This window comes from Mustela putorius, unplaced genomic scaffold (genome assembly GCF_011764305.1).
Source record: "Mustela putorius furo isolate JIRA1106 unplaced genomic scaffold, ASM1176430v1.1 tig00003891_pilon_pilon_pilon, whole genome shotgun sequence".
Classification (NCBI taxonomy): Eukaryota; Metazoa; Chordata; class Mammalia; order Carnivora; family Mustelidae; genus Mustela; species Mustela putorius.
Window position 1 is genome coordinate 77 of NW_025422040.1, and position 27,795 is coordinate 27,871.

General features: G+C 51.5%; 2 protein-coding genes and 1 long non-coding RNA gene across 8 annotated transcripts in view; 1 reads left to right on the forward strand and 2 right to left on the reverse strand.

Moving 5' to 3' along the window:
* Window positions 1-250: 250 nt before the first annotated feature.
* Window positions 251-27,795, forward strand: part of LOC123388177 — a 55,558-nt gene continuing 28,013 nt past the window's right edge. For 2 of the 5 annotated variants that reach the window (XM_045067379.1, XM_045067381.1), the window contains exons 1-3: window positions 256-707; window positions 23,073-23,174; window positions 23,275-23,316. In XM_045067379.1, the coding sequence (XP_044923314.1) occupies window positions 425-707; window positions 23,073-23,174; window positions 23,275-23,316 (427 nt within the window). In that variant the 5' untranslated portion in view covers window positions 256-424. Of the gene's footprint in view, window positions 708-23,072; window positions 23,175-23,274; window positions 23,317-27,795 lie in introns of all 5 variants that reach the window. The other 3 variants (XM_045067380.1, XM_045067382.1, XM_045067378.1) reach the window with 3 other exon arrangements.
* On the reverse strand, window positions 5,659-8,049 carry LOC123388176. Its single transcript, XM_045067377.1, has 2 exons — window positions 7,556-8,049; window positions 5,659-6,334 (listed from the first exon to the last, which is right to left on the reverse strand). The coding sequence occupies exons 1-2, from the start codon at window positions 7,656-7,658 to the stop codon at window positions 5,691-5,693; spliced, it is 747 nt and encodes a 248-aa protein (XP_044923312.1). The 5' UTR covers window positions 7,659-8,049; the 3' UTR covers window positions 5,659-5,690.
* On the reverse strand, window positions 14,004-22,356 carry LOC123388179. 2 transcript variants are annotated; one of them, XR_006602736.1, is made up of 6 exons: window positions 22,275-22,356; window positions 20,213-20,342; window positions 18,627-18,697; window positions 18,140-18,164; window positions 16,279-16,352; window positions 14,004-15,525 (listed from the first exon to the last, which is right to left on the reverse strand). It is a non-coding gene; the product is annotated as an uncharacterized LOC123388179 (long non-coding RNA). The 2 variants fall into 2 exon arrangements; XR_006602737.1 differs by lacking the exon at window positions 18,140-18,164.

The following is a 27,795-nucleotide window of genomic DNA, read 5'->3' on the forward strand; positions in this document are numbered from 1 at the left end:
TATCACGACAACAACAGTGAGCAATGGCATGAAATAAAGTTGGAGGACACCAGCATAAACTTGATCTTGAAGTTCTAGGCCATGCTGTAATTTTGAATGTCCTTAAAAAAAAATGGGGGTCCATTTCAGGTTTTGCAGTGAGAGAGACTATAATATAACCAAAGGGAAAAAATGTGCACAGTGTGAACTCTGCCATAGCCACGACCCTGAAGTGCAAGGGTGTTGTGGAAGGGGAAGGTAGTCAGTCGTTTTGGTTTTTTTTTTTTTTTTTTTTTTTTCTTGTTGAGTACCAGGGCCCATGAGAGGCATGTCTTAGCAAGGAAAGACCAGAGGCCCTTATCAGCCTCATGGAACTCCTGGCAGGCAATTCGCCAAGCATGCTTTAGGGGAAGGCCTTCCAGCAGCAATGCTAAGACTTTGACAGATGGCGGGGCCCTGTTGTTTTGGCCTCCTTGAACCTGCACTCCCTGCTGGGACGGAGGGGCCTGCTTCCGTCATGGGTGACTCTGTGTCTCCCCACGTGCGGGTCCTGAGACCTCGACTGAATGCTCTCCTTGTTTTTACAGGTGGTGCTTCGAGGCTCAGGGGACGTGGCCTGCTGGGCAGCATCCAAAGCGTCTGGCCTCTGTCTCTTCAGTGCAGGTGGAAGTGCAGCACGTCCAGGAGTGTGACCACTGTCATCTCCCTGGTGCACGTGCATCGCAGTGGTAAGTTGTCTTGGTTCTGAACCTCCCACCAGGGTTGAGGTTCAGGCCTTGACTTGGGTGTCTTTCTTGCCGGCTTCTGTCTTTCTTCCGGAGGCAAATAGAGCCTCTTCTTATCGATTAACATGGAGATGTACCGTTAACCAGAATGTCTAGAGTCGGCTGCTTGGGGAAGATGACTTAGTGGCACATGTGGAGAAGGTTCTGCAAGTCCCTGCCCCACACAAGACTTCTGAACTCCAGGTTGCCCCTTTTAGAGGAGTCCTGAGTTATTGCAGCCTGACCTTATAAATAGATATTCTCTTGATGATCAACTTTCTGCCCACACTTGCTTTATTGGGCCATTCATCTAGAGCAACGAATCCCAGGCATCTTTACAAATGGATGTCTGAGTGGACTTCCGCACATGTTCTTTCTCTCTCTCCTCTTTTTTTTTTTTTTTTTTTTTCTTTTTCTTTTTTTTTTTTTTTTTTTCACAGGAGTGGGTGTTGCAGGGGATGAGAGTGACCCTTCAGCAGGCTCCACATGCCTTCCATAGCCTGACACGGGGCTCAGTCCCATAACCCTGACATCTTAACCTGACCCAAAGCCAAAAGCTGGTCCCTTAACTGAAAGAACTTCGCAGGCATTCCTGGACAGGCTTTGTCTTTATGGAAGGGACTGTAAGAACGCCTTCCTGTTCAAAATCTACCGAATCGGGGAGCATTTCCACATCTGCAGTTGTTGTACAACCCCCTCTCAGGCCCAGAGATATGTAGCTCTTCTTGGTGGTGGAGAAAAACCTTTGGCTTCCGTGTTCTCATAGACAGGGAGGAAGCCCTCACTGCCTGATGCTGAACTGTGGAGGTTTTGGTGCCCTGTCTTCCAGAAGAGCATCTTTGTAAAAGATGAAATTAATTTGCCAGCCCCGGGTGGCACAGTTGGGTAAGCATCTGCCCTTGGCTGAGGTCAGGATCCCTGGATCCTGGGGGATCAAGCCCTGGATTGGGCACCCTTCTCCCTCTTCTTCGCTGCCGGACCCCGGCTGTTCTTGCTCCCTCACTAGCTCTGTCGATCTCCAATAAGTGAAGTAGATATATTTCTAAGCATGCAATTATTTTTTAAATCCTTTGCGCTTTGTGAGGACAATATTAGTAGAATTAAGGACACATGAGAGGTAGATCACAAACCATGTGTTTTTTTGAATCTTGTGGCCATTCATCCTTGCGATCTATATACATTGATAGGTTCATGTTTTTGTGAACATACTTCTATCACCTTGTGTTCTGAGACTCTGAGTTCACCCTCGACTTGATGTTCTCATGGATCCCAGGCAGTGTTACTTCCCGTGATCCCACTTCCTACCAAGGGACAGTACCTGTGTCTGTTGTGAGAGCTCCTGAAGGAGAAACCCCCTGTTCTTACTTGGCATATTGTGCACGGTTGTGAGACGCCGCCTGTTTGGTGAGACTGGCCTTTATGGAAGTACTCCTGGATCAGAGCAGATGTGCTTGATTTCTAGCTCTTGGTTACTGGAATAGCGCATTCCGCATCCCTCAGAACGGGGCCCTGTTATATGTGTTTGCAGTGTCTGAGTTTGTATCTCAGAGTCACCCCGAGGAATTCCTTAGGAGGTAGTTGCCCAGTGATTCTCTGATGGGAGTGCCTAGGGAAGAATTTCCCTTCGTTGTGTTGGGATCAGTGATTCCTCGGTGTGAGGGTGTCATTGCTGGCTAGGGAAGAAGGGATAGCTGAGCCCATTCCTTTGCTCATCAGACCGGGAGGATTTTCCTGTGTGCGAATCCTCTCAGGTCCTTCCTGGGTTGGCTCCGTGAGGAATGGGATTCCCATATGGGATGTCCTCGGCATTCAGCCACAGCCATGATGCAGGGCGTCCCAGGGGTGTCTGCACCTTCACTTCCGTGTGAGGGGTGAAGCACACTCTGAGATGGTAGCGGGAGCCTCAGGCATGAACCCCACCTGAAGCTTCTTCCACCAGGATACCGCGCTAGTGGCTCTCCCCATTTGAGTTCTCTGGTGTTGGGAAAGGGCCCACTTCTGGGTGAAGGCTCTGCCTCAGTGACGGGAGACAAGGGTTTGTACTGTGTGATTTCTGTGGCGGTGAGCAAGGTGGGCGCGGTGCTCTGGGTACAGGCGGGGCTCCAGTGGTGACAGACACAGGTTTCTCTGCTCTGAGTTGTCTGGTGTCTCCAAATGTGAGAGCTGTATCCAACGGCTCTTCCACATTGACCGCATTTGTCGGGGTTGCCGCCGATGTGGATCCTCGGATGCTGGCTAAGGGTGTGGCTGGCCTAAATGCTTTCCCCTGAAGATGACATTCCACCGGTTTCTGTCTGTGGGAACGTGCCCATGGCCTGGAAGGGATGTATGTTGCTGTGAGCTCTTGTGCAGCAATCCCAGCACATGGCTTCTACCCCGTGTGAGTTCCTGGGCAGGAAGAAGAGCAGAGCTCTCTGAAGCAAGGGTCTCCCACCTTCTTTCCATCCGTGAGGGGCATCTCCAGTGGTCTTACTGTGTACAGAGGTGAGCACTGCCCTGGAGTTGTTCCCCCCATGTGTATCATGTCTCTGTTCCTCGGAAGGGTGAGTTCTCTCATGCCTCCCGAGGTTAGAGCCCCGACTAAAGGCTCTCCCACACTGGAGAGATGGGTGTGCTGCGATCCAGGATGAACGAGCTCTGATGTCCCTGGCACCAGGGACCCATGGCTGAAGGCTCTTCCACGTTGTCAGCAAATACAAGGCTTGTCTTCCCAGGACACAGCACACCTGGAGTGAGTGAGGCACGTGAGACCTCTCCGTGCTGTGCTCCAGCATTGCCCGGGTTCCTGTGCAGTGTGAACCCTCTGCTAGTGGCCAGAACACGAGGGGCTGTGGCTGGATCGCTCCCGCACGTTCCTCCCTTCTTGACTCAAGGAACGCGTTCCAGGCACTCCCTTCAGGCATGGTCTCTGCGTCTACCCCTGTAGGCCACTTGTAGTCGCGTGCCTTGTTCCTTTCCGGAATTCATTTAGATCTTTCTACATGGTAGCCTCATACCCACGTCAACTGCTGATTAAATTTTTGATGTTTCCGTTTCAAAGACTATGTGCTGAAGCCAGTGACTTTTCCAGACACTCGGGCGGCGGCTTGGCTCGAGGCCCATTTCAGCCGAGAAATGAAATTCTTCAGGTCTCTGGTGGGACAGCCCGTATGCTCAGGGTCTTGGATGACAGGGGATTGTGGGGAATGCTTAGCGTAGCCCGTGTCCAGCTCTAGTGTGGAAGGCCAGGGTTCATGACCCTGAAGCTTCCCGTTGACTTACAGAGAAGCCGACCTTTGAGATGCCCTCGTGTGGGTCTCCCTCATCCTTTATAATAGGGAATGAATTGCCGTGAGCTCCTGGGTCTTGTACACAAAAAGTGAGTCCCGGAACACTAGGTGAAAAAGTACTGAAGTACTGTGTGGGGACTAACAGAACAGAAGGAGAAAAGGAAAGAGGGGGAGGGAGGAAGGAATACAAACAATGAAAAGATCATGCAGGGAAGGAAGGAAGGAAGGAAGGGAGGGAGGGAGGGAGGGCGGCTTGAAAAAGGGAGAAGAGAAACTGGTAGAGAGGCATTAGGGGAAAGAAGAATTTTGAAAGTTGTGAGACAAACATCTGAGAGTTAAGATTTGAGCTTGATGACAAAGGAAAGCAATGGAGTCCTTTACTTAGGAGCAGAAACCAGTTGTAGGGTGTTGGTGATGAGGACCTATGGACCAGATAAACCTGCGAGACAAAGAGAGTGAGGGAGGGATGCTGGGGAGTTTCAGAAGGGCAATGTCAACCACGTCGAGGACTGAGAGAGGGGCCATGTGAGGGTTTGAGTGCAAGAACCACAGAAGGGTCCTGTCCTCGGAGGACACAGAATGTGCAGTGGGTGAGGTGGATGGAGTCGGAAGGGTTGACAGAAATGGGCCCGTGTTGCAGGGTTGTTTCCACAGGAGCCCTACAAGAGACAGGACTGATGTAGGAAAGAGGTTAGCATTCAAGGCCGATGGTCAAGAAAGAAGTCTTGAGACGGCTTTGCTGGCAGGAGGTGATTTTTATTAAAGCACAGGGATATGACCCTTGGATAGAAAGGGCTGCTTGCTGGGGTCGTGACAGGAGGCTGACTCTCTGGGATGGCATTGGGGGAGGTCAGGCAAAAGGGAGATTTTGCAAGAACGTGGCAGGAGGACAGAGGACACCGAGGATACAGTTGGCTTTGCTCTTGTGAAGGGAAGGTGGTTTTTCCTGCTAGGAAGACATGAGTTGAAAGATGGTGCGGAGCTTCCTGGAGGAATGTTACCTTCCTCCTCTCACAGGTCCTTCTCAAGGGACTGCAGGTTTGAAAAGAAACTGTGTCCTACGGACATTTCCTTCGGCCTCAGGCTCCCTCAGTGTCGTGGAGGGGAGAGAGATGTCAGGGCTTCAGGAAACGGAGATCCGGGCCTCTGGCAGGTCGCTAGGCTCTCATTAAGCGGGCCTCTTCCTACAGAATCACGAGGACTTTTACAAACCGAGGGAGACTCCGGGCTTGCCATCTGTGGAGAATCTGTTTTTTCCTTTCCTCAGCTTGAGGGCAGTCAGAGCGCCTGAGGGATGTCCCCCGTATCCCAGGTTGGGGGGGCGGTGTGGCGTGCCAGCTCCTGCTTGGTGCTCAGCTAGCCTTCTCCTCCCTCCTCGTGTGCCCCTGACCAGGGCGGAACATTGCGTGGTTAAGGTTGTTGAAGGAGGACTGTCTCATCTTCTGTAGCTTCTTCCTGCTGAATAGGGGCGTAGAGCTGTCCCTCCGCGTGGGTCGTTCCTGGTCAGGTGGGGTAGGCCCAGCTGGGGGAGGCCTCTGCTGTCTGAGTTGTAAAAGGAAGAGGCCGCTGAGTGCAGGGGAGAGCCTCTCCTCCCTAAACCTCTTGCTGCTGCCAAAACACACAGGCTGAGCGGGGCCCCGTTTTGTGGGGCCGCTGCCAGTGTTGAGCCCAGCATTGGTCACGGTCCTGTGCGTCGAAGCGACAGGGGCGGTTCCAGTGGGGCACCCTTGGGGAATCCAGCAGGGGTAGGGCTGCTGCCCCTCGAGTCGATCCCAGGGTGATCAAGGGACCCGGGCAGTGCCGCTTCGTCCTGCATTGTGTCATGCTCTGCAGGGTTGCCGGGGTCTGCCGGGGACAGCGGGAGGAGGAGCAGCCCCTGCAGCAGACAGGGGAGATGACGGGAAGGCTGCTCTCCATCCCAGTCCCAGGTGGGCCCAGCCCCAGGTCGGCCCAGTCTCCCCACACAATGGATTGTTGTGGGCCCAGGTGGTTGCCTCGTGCTCCAAGTGTCCGTCATCGGCAGGTCCCGGGCAGCCAGCTCTGGGTGTGGCGGCCGACTCAGAGGGTCCTCTTGTCTCGTCCTCGGGCCTCCAGTGCCGTCCTCTGGTGGGCTGCCCAGAAGTCTTCTCTTTGGCCTACGGAGGTCAGGCGTAAGAGAGCCGTTCCTGCAGGCGTGTTTCCCTGTGTGTTCACGCCGAATCCTCCTCCGGGCCCAAATCGGAGCCGCAAGTGGGGCCCCAGGGCCCTCCTTGCTCCCTTTGTCGGAGCACCCCAGGAGCCTTTGGTGCCTCGGGGTGGTGGGCATACTGTCCTGTGGCGCAGCTGTGGAGACAACGGGTGGAGTGGTGTGAGATAGTGAGTGGCGTGTGGTTTGGGCCATGTCTTACCAGAGGCCTGTGGGGTTTGGGGGAAATATGTCTTCTGAGGTGTTGAGGTGGAGGTTTCCCTGCAGGACCCATGCATGACCTGAAGAAAGAGGAATTTCCCATGGGCCCCCTGGGGCTGAATGAAGGCTTCACAGCCAGGGTCCCTCAGGCCCTTCCCTGAGCGTCCTTCTCCATGACGGCAGGGTCCTCCTCCTCCTCCTGCTGGGCTGTCCCTTCCCTGGCCTCTCTGAGAGCCCTGGACGTGCCCTTCCTGTGGAGGGAGCCTTTGCCCACACGAGTGTTGCAGGTGGCGTGGCAGAGACCACGTGCTCCCGACTCCCACGAGAAGTGAGTTCGCACAGTCTACGAGCTGTGGGCAGGTGTTGGGTGAGGTGGGAGCAAGCAGGGTGGCCTTTCCCTGGTGAATCTCCCCTGCTGACTGAGGGATCGAGGTGAGTCTCTAGAGTATGAAACTCACAAAGCAAAATGGTGCCATGAGGGGACCCACTACCTCCCACGAGGCATCTTGGAGGCTCAGGGGACTGGAAGTGTTGGTTAGATCGTATGGGAGTGGCCGGCGGACATGACTCAGCTGGAGAACGGGCCTGACTCCCCACCCACAGGGATGCAGCGCTGGGAGGGGTGAGCTGTCCTGCTCCTGTGAGCCCGGGGGCCTGTCTTGTTTGCTCATTTCTCACGTGCCTGAAGTGGGAGATGAGGCCACCTCACCACTGTCTCTTCGCGAGTAGTGTCGTCTGGGAGTAAACCATCTGCTGACTTTTGCAGGGTGGGAGGGCAAGGCTTGTGTCGTGCAGAGGGAGGGGCTCAATGGGGGGCGTGGAGCCCTTTGCCAGAAGGTCACTGTGCCTAGGCTGCCTGGGGTCCTGTCCCTCCAGGTAGCCAGGGCCCTCCCTCCAAGATCAGCAGTTCCTGGACGACAGTGCCCAACCACCACAGGGAGTTGCCTGGATTAGGTGGAGGTTCCCCGTGGGATGTTCTCAGGTCTTCCTAGTGCCTGCAGGGACTGGGCCCTTCCTCTCCTCTCCTCTTTGTGGTCAGAGGCTAGGGCAGCACCCCGGGTTTTGTGCTGTTTGCTGAGGTACCCACAACAGGGACGGGGCAAACGAGAGAAAAAGGTGTGTCCATGTTCACCGGCCCCTTTTCCTGCCTGACTCACCCTGTTCCCGAGTCCTCCTCTTCTTCTGCTTCCCTTGTCGTTTGCGCCATGTCCACAGAAGGGAAGCTTCTTGAGAGCTAAGAGCAAGAGCAGAAGTGGGCATGAGCACAGACTCCCCGGCTTCAGAGAACCAAGTCGGGATACTCACACCCAGCCTCCCTTCCCGAGGGCCCTCCAGCCGGGTGAGCCGTGCCCTGCCGACTCCCAGCCCTCCTCTCTGCTCTGCTGTCTGGGGCTGCTCCCAGAGTCAGCAGTGAGGGGTCAGGGTGATGGTAGGAAAGGGGTGAGGAGGGCTCCCCGGAGATTTCATGCAGCAGTTCCGATGCAAAGCCTGAGTGCCTGCCGGAGACGAGGGCCTCCAGGGTGGGCATCGTCAAAGGAGGGAAAGGGGAAGCGCTGGGAGGAGGCGCTTATGGACAGAGGAGAGAGAAAGCCCAAGAGATGGAGGTGGAAGTGCATTACAGGCGCAGGGTGGCTCCTTCCGACGGAATCGGCGTCTGTGGAAATCCTTCTCCGGGTCAGAGAGCAGCGAGGATGTTGGGGTTGGCCATGAGAGAGGACAAAGGGGAGTTAGTGCAGCTGGCGACCCACTGCTCTGGGGATGCTGGGCTCTGCCCTCAGTGGGGGTGTGTCCCTAGCTCTGAGTCCTCCTTGGCCTTGGTCGCTTGATTTCCGCCGGGTACAGGGGGGTCTTCGGTTGCCCACCTGCTCTTCCCACCTCCGATTCTCCTCCAAGACCTGGAAGCCCGGCTGTGTGATCCTTTCCCCCCTGGAGGCTGTCACTGTCCCTAAGACTGCCTGCGGGACTTTGTCTTCCTCTGTCCTTGTACTTGTCCTTCCCTGCTCTCTGTCTTCCTCCTCGTCCTTTTTTCTACCTCCTCCCCTAGAGATGCTCCATGTCCTTCCCCCTGCCAAGCTCCACCAGTCCTATTGTTGTCCAGGAGGGGGCAACCATGAAAGAGAGGAGATATCCTGGGTCCCCCGGAATCAATGTCTGTGCTGGGAGCAGCTGTCATGGGCCTGGGATTGCTGGGGAAATGCCGGGAGAGATGGCCCCCACCTCCTCCCCACAGCCCATGTCTGCCCAGGGACTGGGATGACCTTCCCAGGGACGTGTTTCAGGGAACGCAACGCCCTCTGTTTCCCTAAGTGTTAGAGAGGTTGAATGGAGACGGGAGCATGGGAAATTGTGCAGGCGCCCTCAGCTGTTCAGGGCAGCTCTGGAAAGCATCCATCGGTGTGGTTACTGAAACACAGGATTCCTGCCAGTGCTCCTGCTGAGGCTTGCCGGGAATGGACGGGGTTGGGGTGTGTGTAGGGCCCTGGGCAGGCCTGAGGAACGTTTGCCGTGTGGGCATGCCTAGGGAGTGGGGAGCATGGCCAGGGCTGTGAGCGGCGAGGTGGGTTTGTGAGAGGAACCGTGACTCTCTGGCCCTGCTCCCAAGAGGCTCTGTGCTATGCCTCGATGCCAGCTGGTGAGAGGTAGAGTGGACCCGGGGCAGCAAGTGTGTGAAGCAGGTCCAGCAGCCCCTTCACACAGGCCCAGGGGACCGTGGTCCACGACAGGGGTTCTCCAGGGCAGCTGCATGGGGGCGTCCCACCCTTGGGAACACATCCCCAGGTCAGACTCAGCTGGGGTGTGAAGGCTGGCAGAAGCTCCGATTTTCGGGAACCTGTGTAGTGAACCCAGGAGAAGTACGCTTTCCCTTCTGCAGCTCTGGGCGTCCCCTTGAAGTACAGCAGCTTGGAGAGAACCAGGATGGTTTGGTAGTGGAGGTTATGAGGGAGAGAATTTAGACCTGTCTTACACCTCCTGGCTCAGACCAGAACGGAGTGTTTGCGTAGTGTCTCTTGCCCAGGAGAGTGCGGTTGGGGCCGCCAAGTCCTGAGCATGGCCAGGTCTGGGCCCGTGCCAAGAAAGATGCAGAATCTCTTGTGCACCATTCCCGAAAGGCCATGAGCAAAGAGGCCAAGCTTTGACATGTGGCAGCGGCCAAGGGAGGCACGAGCAGCTTTGATGGGAAAGATCCTACAAGGAGCCACGCAAGGAGTCGAGTGGTGATGACAAACCCAGCCTACACTAAAGGCCCGTGGACACCTCGTCTGTTCTTTTCATCCCGAAACCGTGACATGAGCAAATCATGCCTGTGCCAGAGCATCGCTTTCCTTGGTGGTTTTTGACCCACCTTCTTCATTCTCCGGAGCGGCAGGGGCAACCCCATGTTCCGGGAGCCATGTCCCAGTGTTCCCCTCCTTGGTGCCGTTCCCTACCTGAAGAGACTTCGTCCTCACTGAAGGAGTAGTCCTCGATGCTCTCTACCAGTAGATCTGTAAGAACTGAAAGAGGAGCAATGCCATTAGGAGAGAAACCGCCTCACCCCTTCATCCCAAGTGCGTTGAGATGTCTCTGGGCCGTGCAGCATCTGCCTGACTCTTCTGCTGTGCTTTCAGAGGTTCACGGGGCTGGCGGAGCCGGAGCCCTTGGAGGAGACGGGGATTGGAGTCTCATGCCTTCTAATGAGACCAGGATGCTGCAGCAGCCACCTCAGTGTCAGTTCTGCATGCCCATGACCGCTGTCCCCTCCCAGCGCAACCATCGGAAACTCCAGTTGTTATGGGACTCTTGATGTGTGGCTAGTGGGAGTGAGCAACTGGACGTTTTCGTTCCCTTGATGATTTCTGTGTACTGCACTGAGATAAGAAATGACTGTGTACGATGGATACTAGACAGACTCATTCCTGGATCACTCAGCACTAGACACCAACCAGGAGCGAGAGAGGAGGCCTGCTCTCCCGCGTATTGATCGGGCATCAGTGGCTGGCCTGACAGGGATGTTGATCAAGGGAAGACTTTCCCGGGCTCACACACACCCACCAGGCGCTGCTGGTGGTCTTTGGACCCGAAGAGATTAAGGTGAAGCCCCAGTTCCTAGAATAAGTGGGGAACGGATTCCATGCAGCACGGATCTAAAGCATACAATGTGCTGCTCTCAGGACAGAGAAGCTGCTAGAATAGATAAGGGAACCATAAAGGAACACAACGAGCCACGACGTTTCTGAAGATGAAGAAGTCGGTGGTGGGTCTCTAGAAGCTGACCTTCCAATACCTCTGATGACTCCCCTGAGCCAACAGGAGGGTGCTGGCATACAAAGAGTCAGGGGCACCTGGGAGCCGAAGATAAATGCCCCTGGAAATGCGCTCATGTTGGCATCACGATGCTTCCCAAGAGGACCACCCAGAAAAAGCATCCTCTTCTGAAACAGCGAACAGAGTGAAAAGGCAGCCCACAGATTGGAGACACCCTTGGCAATCCTTATTTCAGAAAAGGTGTGTTCACTGACATAAAGGAAGAACAACAAAGACAACCAACCAAACAAAAGAACACTGTGATTTCACCAAATGAAAGAATTGAGAAAAAGACTGGAATAGTCTGTGCTGCAAAGGGAACAAATAACTCGGTCAGTCAGACAGACGTCGTACGAAAAGATGCTCAGCATAAGGCATAGTGAGGGCAATGCGAATACAAAGGACGCCGAGCTGTGGCATTGTAGTTAGGGTAGCGAGGACCCAAACCAGGAATTCAAACCCAGTACCCATGTTGGAAGGAGGCAGAAAATTGGAGACTTTGTATGCAATTTGTGGAATGCAGACTGGTGCAACTACCCTGGAAAAGCCCGTTGAGTGTCCTCGGACAGCAGCGAAAGGCACTCCCGTGGATCTCGCGCGTGCGAGAGAGAGAAAAAGAGATGTTGGAAAATCAGATTCTGTTTCCAATACATGTTTCTCATGAGAGAAAGTCTTGTTGGCTGCCAAAGAATCCTGAAACCCTGATTTGGCTCTGTTTCCATTCCCAGGCACTGAATCCCCTTGAGTTGTCTATTGGCCCAAACCTTCCGAATCTAACAAGGCCCTCTTGCATGGACAGATGGCCAGCAAAATGGGTGGTGATTGTCCTGTCACCCCTGTTGAGGTTTGAGGTTCTTTTTGGCCACCTTGCGATGCACAGAGCACCCTTCATTCCTGCATGGAGGGGGCCCAGGTGCCGCCAGTGATGCTCAGTCCCTGAAGACCACCTCATTCCCCCTTGGATAGGACACCTTTTGGGCCCACCTCCAAGTGCCCCAGCAAGGACCAGTGGTGAGTGTGGGGTTTCCCTGGGAGAAGGCCAGTTGCATTCTTAGACACAGTATCTGCAGGAAAATGGTAATTCTCCATGGAGAAACACGGAGTGAATTGGCCCCATCTGTTCCCTGGCCACTACCCCTTTGTGCGGGTCATCCCCGAACGGGCTTTTGCATGTGGCTGCCCCGGATGCCACCCGCAGAAGGGAGGAACTGTGTCCCAGCACTCAATGCTTGCGATGAGGTTGGGAAGACGCATCGTGGGGCCTCTGATGCAGAGATGTGTGTGTGTGAGTGCAGTGTCAAGAGGGAGGTGCTGTGACCATTCTTGCCCGAGACCTACCTTGGCGGGAGAGCCCCATGGACGCTGACTCAGTAACAGGGACACACTTGTGTCCTTGGGGCACAGTCTAGCCCTTCCTAGTTAGCGACGGGATTTGTTTTCTGGGGGAATTGATGTGTTTTTGCAAGGAAAGAACACCTCTTTCAATTGTAGGTGTTGAAGAGTTTTTCCATGTCACGTTCCTGACGTGACAGTGATGGGAAACGTCCCTGAGAACGTGGGCACCATTAATCGCCATTTTGAGGGGAACAGACATGTTCGAGAACGCAGCATTCACCCACCTGACACACACACACCAACCCTGAGAATCACAGCACATGGATTCCCATGGAAACAGACCATGTGCCCAGCACCCGATCCTACAGCACCTAAGAGCAGCACGGTAGCTTCCGGGGCCAGGGTCACGAAGCCTGGGTTCTCGGCCCGGAACATGACCCTTAGTCTTGTTGCAACAGGATCTGGATTGTGGGTGGCTCTCAAGATGGACCCTGCAAGGAAGCCCCACCTTGCCCATTGTCCAGGTTGCTCAAAAGCAATGAGTGACTCTAGAGGACAGCATACTTACCACTAAGCTCCCTTTCCAGCCGGGCCACCTGCAATTATAGAAAAGAAAACATGATGAACATCAAGTCCTGCCTTGTCCTGTGTGCACAGCTCTTTTGGTCTCATGGTGATGGGCAGGGTCATGGGCAGTGATATGGAATCCACCTAGAGGTCGCATGCCCTGGGTCCATTAGGTGGCACGGCAGTGTCATTATCACCCGTGAAAAAGCTCAGGACCCTGTGGACGGTAACCGAACCTGCTGTTTCCTGCAGGGTCTTTGGAATGGGGTGTCCCTGGCTAAGAGTCGCTCTCTCAAGAATCTCTCCACCAAGGACATTGTACATGCCGAGATGTTCGGATCTGATTGCGAGTATCAGGGAAATAAGGGATGCTGTACCTCACCTGAAGGAAGGCTGACTTACCACCTTGGTGAACAATGGGACCTCTCCCTCTGTGCTGTCCACGTCAAGGTCATCGTACAGGCTAGCCAGGGGATCTGGGTGGATACACACAGAGAATGTCGGGACCCGTACGGGACTCTTTGGGAATCGCTCGGGGAGCTTTGCTTGGCGTGCACGTGTGGACATGTGTGTGGAGGTGGGGAGCTCATCAGTATGGACTGAGCTGCAGTGGGCCCTTCCTGGATGGAGGACGAAAGGTCCTGGAGAGGAGCAGGGATGTGAATAGAAACTCTGCCTCCTGTTGGAGCTACAGGGCCTGGAGTAGCTGTGAAATAGTCCATCTCCAAGGCACACCTACTGCCTGCCCCCAAACCTGCACCACCTAAGAGCAGCGCAGTAGTTTCCGGGGACAGGGCCATGAAGCCACGGGTCTTTCCCCAGAAAATCCCTTTCTGTTACCCTGACCCTTCTTCTCAGTCCTGCCAGACCTGGAATCAGGGTGGTTCTCATCGTGGCTGCGACGAAGCCCCGACCTTGGCCCTTTTCCAGGTTGTTGCAAACAAGTCAGTGACTCTAGAGTACAGAATACTTACCGCCATCCCCTTCCAGCAGGGCACCTGTGATTTCAGAATAGAAAACAGTATGAACATCAAATCAGGCTTTGTCCTGTTTGCATGGCTCTTTTGTTCCCTGGGGCACCAGAGGAAGCCAGATGGGGAAGTGTGCTGCTAGAGGCCCGTGAGCCCCAAAGTATGACAAGAGCAAAATGAGTTCTCCACAGATGTGCCCAGTCTTCCTAGAGGTCCCACGTTCCGGGTCCCACTGGACAAAATAGGTGCCAAGGAGGAATAGCTGCTACCCGTACTAAAGCTCCCTCTCCTCCAGATGGTAGGTGATCATGCTGTGGTTGTCCCAGCCCCCTGCAAGCCTTTGGGGTTAGGTAGCATTTGGTAACAGATTCTCTCTCAAACTTCTCCCTACCCTTTCAATTGTGCATGCTGAGATTTTTTTTATGTAACCTTGATTTAAAAGGCCAGAAGAATTTTGTGTCTCCCCCAAAGAAAGGCCAGCGTACCACTCTGGTGTAAAACGGGGCGTCTTCCTCTGTCGTTCCTGTTGAACGTTCACCCGCCTGTCCATCCAGCCAAGCTAGGGAGAGATCCACAGAATGGTCAGTCCAATAGTGGGGCTTGGTAGGAAGAGCTCAGGGAGTTTCGCTTGGGGTGGGCGTGCCCGGGAGTGTATGGCGTGGGTATGGACTGAGCAAGCTGCTGCTGCATCGAGAGAGGTCAGGGCAAGGAGCAGGAACGGAGGGAGAAATACTGACTCTGAACTCGAGCTACAGGGAATGGAATCAGGGTGACCTCTTCAAGCCGAAAGTGGGTAAACACGAAGACACACGGTCCGTTGTACTGACGGGCAAGCTCTTCCAACCAGCGACTGTGTCGTGGTCATTGTCAAGACCGATTCGTGGCCGCTCCCACCTATCTCTCACCTCTACTAGGAGATTGTATTTCTGCAGAAGGACACTGTGTGGCAGGGTTGCATTCAATGCAAGCACAAGTACCCTAGAGGTTTCTATTTGTCCCTGAGTCATGTAGGGTCAGGAAAACCAAAGACCCAGGATTTCTACGTACTGACATCTGACCATTCCAACAGAGTCCCCATCCACAAAGTGCTGATTCTTCCCAGTCTTCCTTTCCTGTGACATGTGGGTGTGTCCTTGGAGTCCGCGGGACCCAGTATCCCGGGACCCACCTCCCCCAGTCAGGACCCGGCAAGTTCACGAGAGAGCGGAGGCCAGGCGAGAGAAGGGCACTCTCTAACCTGGCCATGTAGCAGATTGTCAGGAAGTCGGATCAGGCCCCGAGCTAATGATGAAGCTTTCCTGGCTATTGCCATTTGCCAGTGAGCCTTCCCTCTGTGCATTCAAGATGGGAGCGTTTTTGTAAGGCTGGTGGTGATGTCTGGGTCGACTAAAGTAGCTTCTGATTCCTTTGTGTTTTGACCCTGTCTTAGAAACGTCCCGAGCTAGGACAGATGTGGGCCCCTTCCTTTCTCCCCATCCCTGTCTGAGGAAAGGGAATCCTGAGCAACCCTCCAGGTGGAGCTGGGGTCAGGGAGGAATGTGGTGTCCTAGGGGGGTGTGTGCAGCGGGGATGAAGGAGGTTTGGCTTTGAAACTTTGACCCGTGCCGTCAAGTCTATTCAGTGGGAGATGTCTTCTGGTGAAACTCGACGGAGTCCACACACCCACATGCCCGGTCCTGTCGCATCGACCCACGCGAAAACAAGCCCCAACCCTCCGACGCACCAAGCACACCGCCCAAATGACCTACTGGTTTGCAGGGACTGTAGCACAGGGTCCTGGTTTTCTGCAGGACACTCCGTTTGTTCAGTCCGCCCCAGCTTCCGTTCCCGGGAGGAACTCAGAAGGGGGTAACTCTCCAGACCAAAGGAAGAGAGAAAGCCCTACCTTGATCTTCAGCTACATCTGTCTCCCTAAAGGGAGTGATGGGGGAATAGGCATATGGGCCATATCCGGTGACCGCCTCCTGCAGCTGGAGAAAGGGAAACCCAGTGAGAATCCCAGCACCCTGTGCACACCGTGTGCACATATCTCTGTGCCCTTGGTGTGTGTCGTAAGCAAGCTAGATGGGATGCGGTCATTGAGTCTATGATCCAGAGGAGGAGGAAATGACCTCCCGAAAAGGCTCCACCTTGTTATGTCAAAACTCCCCCGTCTATTTTCTTCAGCAACTCATTCCAAAGCCATTTCCCATAGACAGAATGACCTGGTGGAAAATGCTCACAACCATCCATTGCCTAAGCAATGATGGTGATGTTTTCTCAGTGCCCGTCTCAATCCGCTGTCCCTTAATGGTATAAACACATGGCAGGCTCTCAGCACCAAGGACGTTGTCTCTCCCCTCTGGCATGTCCATGCTCAGATGTTCATGGAAAGAGAAATCAAACACTGGCTGTCCCTCAGAAGCACAAAATGACTTTAGCGAGGTGACCAAACGGCTCATACATTGAAGCTTCTGCCTTCAGCTCAGGACCTGATCCTAGGGTCCTGGGATGGAGGCCCACATTGGGCACCCTGCTTGAAAGGGGAGCCTGCTTCTTCCTCTCCCTCTGCTACTCCCCCTGCTTGCCCTCTCGTGCGCACTCGGTCTGTTTGTCTCTCTCTCCCCTTCTCTGACTTTCTTTTTTTTTTTTTTTTTTTTTTTTTTTTTTTTTTTTTTTTTTATTTTTTTTTTATATCTGACTTTCTTTTAAATAAATAAAAAGTTGAGGAACAATGAGTTTACCTGAGGGAGAGTCGGAGTTTCCTCCTCAGCCCTCAAAGTGTGTAGTAGCTCTTCCATCAGGTCATCGCGGGGAGCTAGGAGGATACAGAGGCACCATGAGGACACTGGTGAGGCTGCTCAGGAAGTAGGCGGGGATTTTGGATGGATGAGGACAGGAGGGTAGTGTGTGCGTGCGGGAGCGTAGGAGGTACGGGCCGCACTGCTGCCGGGCCTTGGTGCACCTGTCCTTGGTGCAGAGGGGAAGGGACGGGAGAGGAGCAGGGAGGAAATGCGAAGAGGGTTCTTGTCTTTCTAGCTAAAGTGAGCCTGATCAAAGCCAAATAGCCAGTCCAGTACATGGGAAGCCTAAGCTGGCTTCTGTGTGAGGACCGAGTCTCATAACCTCTCCTGACTGACGTGCCACTAAGGCGTCCCACGCTGCTGCTTTGGACATCAGCTCTGGGCCCAAGATCCCCACCTGCTGCGACTATATGCATCACATCTCTGTAAAATTTTGCACGGCATAAAAAGCAGCCTCACTTGCCAGGCTGCATTCAACCCTCAGGAAAGGAGCCTAGTAGTTTGCTTCACTCATCCTTTCTTTGTCTTCAGAAAATGCCATGTGCAACACTGGAGAGCACGGACATCGTAGCTTCCGTAAACAGCCGGCACCATCGATGAGTGTGATAGATTCCTTCCACTGTTCTTGAGCTGTCCCGTGTGTGTGTCTGTATGTGCGTGTTTCCCCTGAAGACAGTGGCTGTCCGAACCCTCCCAGGTGTTCTGACCAGTGGAAAGTTGCTTACACAGAGGAGTCTTGTTGGACTGTGTGTTGATAGGCTGTCGGCCTGCTTTGCAGGAGATTTGCTCCGGGGATGTTGCGTCCAAAGCTTCCACCCAAGCTTGACCTTGACTTCCTATTGGCCAGTGGTGTTTGAGTGTGTGCTTAGAGAATCTGAACCTTCCTGAGGCTTAGGGAAATCTTATCAAGTACAGTCAGTTCCCTCCGTGATGCTTTTCTGCCATTGGTCGGTCGTGTGTACACACTGAGACCGGCTATGACTGATGTTGCCCTGTTCTGTCCTCCACGGGTCCACACGCTTTCCATCCATGTGGGCTTGAGCACGAGGATGTGGCTTTTCTCTGTGCACTTGACTCCAGGGACCAGGCTGTAATCTTTAACGTGGGCTTCTAAGCTTGCCCTGGCTTCTGTGTCCATGAAAGCCACTGTGTCATGTTGGGTCCTGTGGGGGACCATCATAGAATCTAGGTATTTGGCTGTGTGCACAGATGCTTATGGCCCTTTGCTAGCTAGCACCCATGGTACATCATGACCCCTGGCTGAGGGACTAACACAGGTGGGTAGGCCAGAGCAACTTTCAGATTGGAACCTGAGCTCCAATCTTGGCTTTCCAAGTAGGAGGTCAAGGGTTTGGTCCCTTCATCTCCGCACCATGCCCTTCCCAGGAAATCAGAGGGAAATGTCCTCCAGGTACAGCTGCGGGGAGTAGGGGAAGGAGTATGTAAAGTGTGCCAGGGTGATGAGAGAGTTTTGGAAGGGGGACACTGTGATTGTGGTGGAAGTGTGAGAAAGATCTCCTGGGAAAGGCACACAATCATGTTCCCAAGCATAACTCATGGGGACACATACACACACCTGCACACCCCCACGCACACAGGGCCTTCATCCCACGTGCACACAGATTAGCCCTTCCCTATGTACGAGTTCTTCCAGCTCCTGTTCGACGTGGTGACTGTGCCTCACCGGACAGTCTCGGTCAGTATCCCCCAACCCCCGTTCCTTGTTGGAACCCAGAATCAGGGGGCATGGTTCTTTGTACTCTAGATTTCCTCCGAGAGCCCAATGCTCTTAAATACGTACAGCTGTCCTTGCTCCCAGTGTCTACCTGCGATTGGGGAAAAGGAAACACAGTGAGGATCCCAGCATCCTGTCTTGTTGGGCCAGCTCTTTGGTTTGGGGAGGACTTCAGGCAGTTAATTGAATGAGGTCCCGTGGTTGAGTCCATGTCCCCCCACCCGAGTTCAGGAGGACCGTTTGAATGATGCTGGAGCATCATTCAATCTCCGAAGTCCATTCTGATCAACAGACAGAACGTTCTCTTTCAAGGAGAAACCTTTTCTGCTGAAGAAGGTGTTTGATCCCATGGAGTTTGTAACTGAGGCTGTCCTGTGTCATCACCCTTTTTGGGTCCACTGTGCGTAAGAGGTCAGACCCAGCATTCTTCTATGAGGGGAGGCTGCTGCCCCCTTCCCCTGGGAGGTAAAGTGCCCGATGTTCATCAAACTCCACTGATGGAAGCAATCAAGGAAGCACCATTTATGTCTCTGAGAAAGAGAGGTGAGCTTACCTCAGGGAGAGTTGGGGGACCTTCCTTTTTCCAGCCCCTAGGAAGGTCCTTGGACTGTCCCTCCACCCGGTCTAGGAAAACAGAGAGGAGCTGTCAGGACATTGGCTGCGCTACTCAGGAATGACTCGGGGAGTTAAGTCTGCTGGATGTGGATGCGGGGCCATAGGGAATGGACGTGAAGGGTGACCAAGCAAGGCCTAACTTGCCAGTGGGCCAAAAGTGTTGGACCCAGTGGTGGAGACAGTACACAGTGCTGTACACAAAACACAGAGGAGGGGAGCAGGATGGGAAAGGGAAATGGGGTCTTGGCTTTCTAACGGAGGGGATGTCATCAGTGGGAACTCTCAGCGCCTGTCTGGGAAACACTCAAGGCACCCTGGGTTTCAGGGCGCAGTCCCCTGAGCCTTCCTGCCCATTGTGAAGCCAAGCCAGCATTTGCCACTTCTTCAGCTGGTCATGGGGCCTGTTCCGCTGTCTCCCCTGCACCTCTTCTGTGTGACCCTATCGCTCCTCTATCGTGCCTTGGAGTAGTGGGTTTTTTTCGTTGATGGAATCTAAGTACTGGGGACGGTTGTATTTTGTTAGTACGCGTCCGTTCGGTGACACTGCTGACATCCGTGATGCTTTGTAGACCGCACTGCCATCTACGGGGAGAACGTTGCCATCCTATCTCCTGGCACCTCTGTACCCGTGACGACATGACCGGCCCTCCCCGTTTCCTCCCTGCACCGTCCCTTCCACTTTCTGGGTCTCCGAATGTCCCTACTGGAGTGTCCTCCAAGCCTGGGATCGTGTAATGTACCTCTTTCCTTGTGTGCTTGCTTTCAAAATGCGTGTTAGGTTTCCAGGGCCCATCTGTTTCGTAAAATATTGGAAACCTTTGTTTTTTCTTCTTGCGCCTGAATTGCACTCCATGATGTGTATGGATGCCATTGAATGTGTTCTTTCCTCCCGTGATGGATTTGGGGGCAGTGCCTGTCTGGGGCTATTGGGAACCCCGCTGTGTGAGACATTAGTGTACAGATTTCTGTGTTTACAGAATGAGAAGACGTCACCGAAAGCATTGGCCCCATTTGTAGAACGGTAACCACATGGAATGTACTGGGTACTTGAGTTCCCCAAATGTGGCGAGGTCGTTTTGTTCCTTTGAAGATACGTAGCACACCCATGTAAGATGTGGCTAATGGGCGGAAGTGAAGAGTGGGGGGGGGGCATCGTGAAACCTCCTGTCGTATTCTGGCCCATTTTTCTGTTCAGCGGAAAACATAGTCTCTTCCTTCCTACACATCTCAGAACCATGTTTCCTGGGGAGACCTGTAGGGACCTGTGTGTTCCAGAACGACCTAAGATCTATTCCTTCAGCTAGTAGACACTTTTTTCCTGTGCCCCTTGGGTCCAGTTTGAATGAGGATCTCATCGTGACTTGTGGACTTAAAAGGGGATGGACGGACGGCATAGAGGGAAATGGCTACCAGTGAAATCAGAGGACAATGTGTCTCAGCAGTTTTAAAGGCTTCGGTTATGTATGTGCTAGTGAATGACAGAATGCGTCTCCAATCTACGTAATGATTCAATCCCCAAGGTACCTTCCTTGGTGTCCTTGATGATGTACACCTCATCATGGAAGGAGAACCGGACTCTCTTCTTGGGTCCTCGTGGAGGGAGGAGCGTGGGTGGGGGCGTCTCCACATCCTCGAGGAGACACTCCCCACAGATCTTTGGGAGATGCACAGAAATAGAGAACAGTGTCGGCACCTTGTCGTCAGGAGCCCATAGGGGGATTGGACATCCCTTCCTTCTTGTCCATCCGTCTCCTGCCCCTACTGGCCAGGTGCCCATCAGGCATTCCTCCCTCCAGGTGGGACTTAGGAAGAGGTCACCATGTGCTGTGCTCTGAATTCAGCCCCCTCCCACACCCACAGGTTCTGTGGGCAACGGCTTGTATGGAGCAGAGACAGGACAGAAATGCAACAGAGTGCCGTGAGCACGCGTGATGGCCTCAGTCACAGCCATTGAGCAGCCACACCTACCCGAGAGTGTTCCCCAGAACCCTCTGTGCCCGCTTCCTTGCCCTCCGGCCTAGACGTTAGTGTGCCGCCACGGTGTCCCAAGTGATTGAGTCCAAGGAGCACCTGGGACCTAGGGGAGTATGGGATGCTGCCCAGCCGCTCGGCAGTGTTGAGGAAGGGACCGCCTAGGGACTCAGCTAGATGGCTGGCTGTGGTTGAAGCCACAGTGGGTGGACAGTGGAGGGCCCTGATGAAGGATTGATCTGGGACAGGAATGTTGTTGTTTCCCTGTGGCCGGAGATCCCCCAGCCCCTGACACCAACCCACGGCCCCTGAGGAAAGGTCCTGAAGGCCTGAACCAAGAGCTGCCCTCACAATCTGAAATTCCTCTGTGCCAGTGTTTCTGTAGGGGAGAGCGAGGGCCACGAGACCAGCCTCAGTCCTCATTCACATCTGTGTTTGGGGCCCTGACATCAACTATGTGGCGGTTTCTGCCCAGTGGGGCCCTAGTGAAGGACCAGGAACGGGTAGCATGGGCCACGTTCCCTCACCTCTCTGCAAGGTCAGCCCAGTCGCCAAGGCTGTCCTGAAGGCCAGTTGCAGCCCACGGCTCCTGGGGTTCTGCTTGGCTCCCAAGGTGATTCAGACTCCCAACAGTCACATAGGACCCCGTCGAGAACTCGCTTGCCTTCCGCTCCCAAAGGTTACACTTTGACCCCACCAAGAACACGCTTGCCTTGAGCTCGCCAGTCCCGAGGAGCAGTCGATGGTACGAACGAACATGGAGGTGGCCATGTGGGCTGGCCATGTGGGGTGGTTGGTTTCAGGAAGGAGACGGATGATGCTGAGGGGCCCGCTCTTGCCATGCGGACTGCTCTGAGGAGCCTGGATGGAAGTGAGGCTACCCTGGCTGGCGTGAGTCCCTCCCTGCTCTCTCATTCTTCGCCAGCATCCCCTGTCTACTCTCAGATCTCTTGATCCCCTCTGGAGACTGTAGGTTTAGCGGACAGTCTCCTGTCTCCCTCCCTAGGCCGGGCCTGGAGAACCCAGCCCAGCAGTACCTTTGAGAGCAGCAGACAGTCCACTGTGCAACTGCCGTGTGTTCTGTCCACCCACCCGGTGGCACAGCCCGTTCCCGTGCACTCCCCAGCATCAAGCAGATGGCCCGTGAAACCCTGCACATCAACCCATGAGACCACCCCGCTATCTTCCAGTGTCTCTCCTTCTAAAAACAGCTGCATTTCGACCGCTGACCCTTCCTCTCCGATTTTGTCGTGTCCATCGGGAAGAGGTGACCGGCAATTCCTCCCCCTCATATGTGGTGCCTGGGTCGCACCAAGGTTCTCCTGATCCGGGGACAGCAGTGTGGCGTGTGACCTGTGTGTTGTCCCTTTAGGACTGTGTCCGAAATGGGTATTCAGAAAGAGTACGGTTTTCTGAACGTAGAAGTACTTTAAGGATGGCAGCTTCCCCACGAAATCCTAGCGAAATCACCCAGACAAACGAACAAGCGCAGGCATCGAACCGGGTGGAGGAATCAGTGGGTGGAGCGGATAAGCCAAAGGGAAGAAGCCTGTCTCTGTGAAAGGGAGGCAACCAGCTCGAGAGAAGAGAATTGAGAAAATCGATAGGCACATACCCGTACAACAGCAGTTAAGATTCCCCATCGTGGGGATCTCTACAGCCGCTCACCAAACCGCCACGGCCTCGGCTCACAGAGTGACAGTTGAAACGGAAGGATGGATGCGTGTCATCAGGTCACCTTGGCGATGGCTCATGACAGAACTCTGAGGGTGAAGGCATCCCTGCACACTGTGGGGTCATGGAGGGAAGTGGGTTGGAGAGGAGTCGTTAGATGATAGGCATTGAGAAAGGCACTTGTTGTGGTCAGCACTGAGTGGTGGAGAGAAGTGATGAGTCCCCGAGTTGTACTGCAGAACGCAATACTGCACTGTATGTTAACTACCTGCATTTTTGGACATTCAGAAAAGGAGACTCCTGAGGGCACCTAGGAGACTGAAATGTTCATTTCACTATCTGCTACTCTGGAAAACTCCTCTGTTTATACGAGATTGTTTCACAAAGTCTCTCCAGGAGTTCTTGGGTGGCTCAGTGGGTTAAGTCATAGATAGTTTAATTAAGTCAAAGATAGTTTCTTATTTAATGACCTTTTGAAAGTTGTAAGAAACCAACATTAAACATTTATTTTTTTATCTTGGCTTCGACACCCCCATCTCTTTTTTCCAGAGTTTCTTGGATTTTCTGACCTCAGGGGATTAATAGTGTTCATAGGAAAACAGAATAACAATGTGGCTTGAGATTTTTAATTTTTAATTTTTCCCACATCAGTTCTGAAAAAGCCATAGTGTTTCCTCCTTTAGGTTACTGGTAAATGTTAAACTCATCTTCTCATGTTTTTAATTTTTCTGTGTCACAGAACCTAAATTGATAATAAATCCAGAAGGAACAATTGTTTACATTCACTCAGTGAAGAGTATCATGTCTAAGCTCAACATCTATCGGAGCCACACATGGACATGTAAGTATATTGTATGTGGCGCTGTGTAGGCAGGTAAATCCAGGAACTGCAAGGCAGGCCAAGTCTCTTCTAACTTCCTTCTTCCTTCCTTCTTCCTCAGCTCTCCCTCCTCGACTCAGAGCAGAAAAGGAACACATCCCAGGTGAGCTTTTTGTTTGTTTATTTCCACTTTGTTTTATTTATTTATTTATTTATTTGGAGGGGGGGTCTGTGACAGGGTTTTATTTTTTATTTATTTAAAAAAAAATTTTCAATTTATTTATTTTCAGAAAAACAGTATTCATTATTTTTTCACCACACCCAGTGCTCCATACAATCTGTGCCCTCTATAATACCCACCACCTGGTACCCCAACCTCCCACCCCCCAGCCACTTCCAACCCCTCAGATTGTTTTTCAGAGTCCATAGTCTCTCATGATCCATCTCCCCTTCCAATTTCCCTCAACTTCCATCTCCTCTCCATCTCCCTATGTCCTCCATGTTATTTGTTATGCTCCACAAATAAGTGAAACCATATGATAGTTGACTCTCTCTGCTTGACTTTTTTCACTCAGCATAATCTCTTCCAGTCCCGTCCATGTTGCTACAAAAGTTGGGTATTCATCCTTTTTGATGGAGGCATAATACTCCATAGTGTATATGGACCACATCTTTCTTCCTTATCCATTCATCCGTTGAAGGGCATCTTGGTTCTTTCCACAGTTTGGCGACCGTGGCCATTGCTGCTATAAACATTGGGGTACAGATGGCCCTTCTTTTCACAACATCTGTATCTTTGGGGTAAATACCCAGGAGTGCAATTGCAGGGTCATAGGGAAGTTCTATTTTTAATTTCATGAGGAATCTCCACACTGTTCTCCAAAGAGGCTGCACCAACTTGCATTCCCACCAACAGTGGAAGAGGGTTCGTTCCCCTTTCTCCACATCCTCTCCAACACATGTTGTTTCCTGTTTTGTTAATTTTGGCCATTCTAACTTGTGTAAGGTGATATCTCAATGGGGTTTTAATTTGGATCTCCCTGAGGGCTAATGATGATGAACATTTTTTCATGTGTCTGATAGCCATTTGTATGTCTTGATTGGAGAAGTGTCTGTTCATATCTTCTTCCCCTTTTTTGATATGTTTGCCTGTTTCGTGTGTGTTGAGTTTGAGGAGTTCATTATAGATCCTGGATATCAACCTTTTGTCTGTACTGTCATTTGCAAATATCTTCTCCCATTCCATGGGTTGCCTCTTTGTTTTTTTGACTGTTTTCTTTGCTGTGCAGAAGCTTTTGATTTTGATGAAGTCCCAAAAGTTTATTTTCACTTTAGTTTCCTTTGCCTTTGGAGACATATCTTGAAAGAAGTTGCTGTGGCTGATACCGAAGAGATTACTGCCTATGTTCTCCTCTAGGATTCTGATGGATTCCTGTTTCACGTTGAGGTCTTTTATCCATTTTGAGTTTATCTTTGTGTACAGTGTAAGAGAATGGTTGCATTTCATTCTTCTACATATAGCTGTCCAGTTTTCCCAGCACCATTTATTGAAGAGACTGTCTTTTTTCCACTGTATATTTTTTCCTGTTTTGTCGAAGATTAATTGACCATAGAGTTGAGGGTCCATAGCTGGGCTCTCTACTCTGTTCCACAGTCTATGTGTCTGTTTTTATGCCAGTACCATGCAGCCTTCCCGTTGAGATCAGGAACAAGACAAGGATGCCCACTTTAACCACTCTTGTTCAACATAGTATTAGAAGTCCTAGCAACAGCAATCAGACAACAAAGAGAAATAAAAGGTATCCAAATTGGTAATGAAGAAATCAAACTCTCTCTCTTCGCAGATGACATGATTCGTTATATGGAAAACCCAAAAGACTCCACCCCCCAAATTACTAGAACTCATAGAGCAATTCAGCAACGTGGCAGGATACAAAGTCAATGTGCAGAAATCAGTGGCTTTCTTATACACTAACAATGAAAATACAGAAATGGAAATTAGAGAATCGATTCCATTTACTATAGCACCAAGAACCATAAGATACCTGGGAATAAACCTAACCAAAGAGGTAAAGGATCTGTACTCGAGGAACTACAGAACACTCATGAAAGAAATTGAAGAAGACACAAAAAGATGGAAGACGATTCCATGCTCTTGTATCGGAAGAATAAACATTGTTAAAATGTCTATACTGCCTAGAGCAATATATACTTTTAATGCCATTCCGATCAAAATTCCACTGATATTCTTCAAAGAGCTGGAGCAACTAATCCTAAAATTTGTATGGAATCAGAAGAGACCCCGAATCGCTAAGGAAATGTTGAAAAACAAAAATAAAGCTGGGGGCATCACATCACGTTACCTGATTCCACTTTGTTTTAAAATGAGTTTTCTAAAATTTGAAAGGATTCATATTTTTGAAACAAAAAAATAGAGGGGCTCCTGGGTGGCTCAGTGGGTTAATGCCCCTGCCTTTGGCTCAGGTCATGATCGCAGGGTCCTGGGATCGAGCTCCACATCGAGCTCTCTGCTCAGCAGGGAGCCTGCTTCCCTCTCTCTCTGTACCTGCCTCTCTGCCTACTTGTGATCTCTCTCTGTCAAATGAATAAATAAAATCTTAAAAATAAAACCTAAAAGATAGAAATAGGCAAGAATTACTTGAAGGGAAGTGTATCAAGTATATCAAGCAAATTCAAAGAACAGTTGGTAGAATGAGAAGCAGGACTCTTAATTTCACAGAGTTGTGCAAGTTGTAAAAACTTTGATTTTCCTAATAACACTAAAATTGCCTATAATCATATCTGGTAGACACAGCATTGTGCTAGAAGTGTATGGCTGCTTTTCAGGGGACCGAACAATGAGGCCTGAGTGGACAGCTCTCTCATGGTCCTGCTTGATCCAGAAATAGGACTTTGAAGATCTGGTGGAATGGAGGGACCACACGTCCTCCAGATGACTCTCCCTAAGTGTTTGTGTCCACTTGTTCACATCTCTAGCTTGAATAGCCGCCTGTTCCAGCTTTGGTTTCTGCATTTCTCATTCATATTTCAACTTCATGAATGCATTTTTGCTTCTTCGACATTCAGCTGAGTCAGCTCTGGAAAAGGCTACCAAATTGTAGTCAAATCCAGTTTTTGGCTTTAGTCTTACTGGACCATCCTGCAGCATAACCCTCAGTCTCTATTGTCTCTGACACACCTGCCTGCTAGCTTTCCTTTCTTAACTCTGATACATCCCCTTACTGTTCCTCACAAAGTTGTCTTTCCCTTTTGCCCCAGACGTTGCCTCTCCTTGGGTTTGTTGATCAACCATCCTTGGCTCACTGCTTTTCTTCAGTCTGTGTTTTTTCCTGACTGGTCTTCACTCTCTCTCTCTCTCTCTTTTTAATAAAATACTTCTGAATTAGTAATAACATGGTTAAAAAGGTTAAGTGATGTTCCCTCTAGGAAGGGTGACATTTTTCATCTCAACTGAGACACTTCCACTGAGAATGAAAGAGGTTCATAAAGTTATAATGGGACAACTGGCTATATCGGGACAGTCCCAGACAAACTGGAGTTATGGTCATCCTGCTGTAGATATCTGTCTGTCTTGTTTGTCCTACCAGTGCTGCTTTTTTCAGGTAAAAGATACTCTTGTATGCCCCCTACTTTTATTTAGAAGGGAATCCATCATTTTTAGGGCTTTCTGAACTTAGATGCAGCTGTACACTGCTGGCATCCTGTTAAAATGCAGATGCTGATTTAGTGGATCTGGTGGGGACCCTGGGTTTTGCATTTCTAAAAAGCTCCCAGGTGAAGCGGACTCTGCTGCTCAGGGAGCCACACTTTGAGTAAGGAGTCTATACATGATTTTCTGTTCTTTCTTTGCTTTTTTGTCACTTCTGAAAAGCCTGTCCCAGACATCTGTATCTAAGCAGAACATGGATTGTTTCTTTGTTATAGCTGACAGTAATTCAAGCATGGACGTTCCATAGTTAGTTAACTGGTTATTATTAGTTATGTACTATTTCAAACCTTTTGCTATTACAAACCATGTTCTAGTGAATGACCTTGTACGTATAGGTTTTTTCTATCTAATTCCTAGAAGTGTGCTGCCAGGTCAACGGGTGCATAGAATTGATAACTCGATCATTCAGGATTGTGGTATCATTTTGTGTCACTCCCATCGACACCACATCCGTGCTTGTTTGTCCACAGCTTCACCCATAGAACATGTGGTTCAACTTCTGGAATTTTGGCAGTGGAAAGAGAAACGTGGTATTTTATGAAGTTTATCTCTGCAAGCTTCTTAACTATGAGTGAGGTGAAGTATTTTTTCATGTATCTGAAAGGTGTATTTACGTTTCTGTGAACCCTCTGTTCATATCTTTTGCCCATTTTGCTCTTAGGTTTGTGGCTTTTTTTGTTTTTCTTCTTCTTCAGTGTCTAGCTCTTTATAGATTAGGGATACTAGTGCTTGTCCATTTTATGGGTTGCAAACTCTTATTTTATGGGATGTGATTTGTCTTTTGATAGTTGACCCTGGTGTTTTCTCCCCCATGCAGGTATTCTGTTTCAGAATGCCACCTTTCACTTAGTCATTTCTTTAGGCTCCCCTTGGCTGTGACAATTTCTCAGACTTCCCTGGTTTTTGATAACC

Bases quoted from the DNA above. Each gene is read 5' to 3' on its own strand.
- LOC123388176 (XM_045067377.1), bottom strand. From the start codon at position 7,658: ATGCCCACTTCTGCTCTTGCTCTTAGCTCTCAAGAAGCTTCCCTTCTG. The intron at 6,335-7,555 runs GTGAGTCAGGCA...TTGTCTCCACAG, and splicing joins GAGGAGGACTCGGGAACAGG to CTGCGCCACAGGACAGTATG.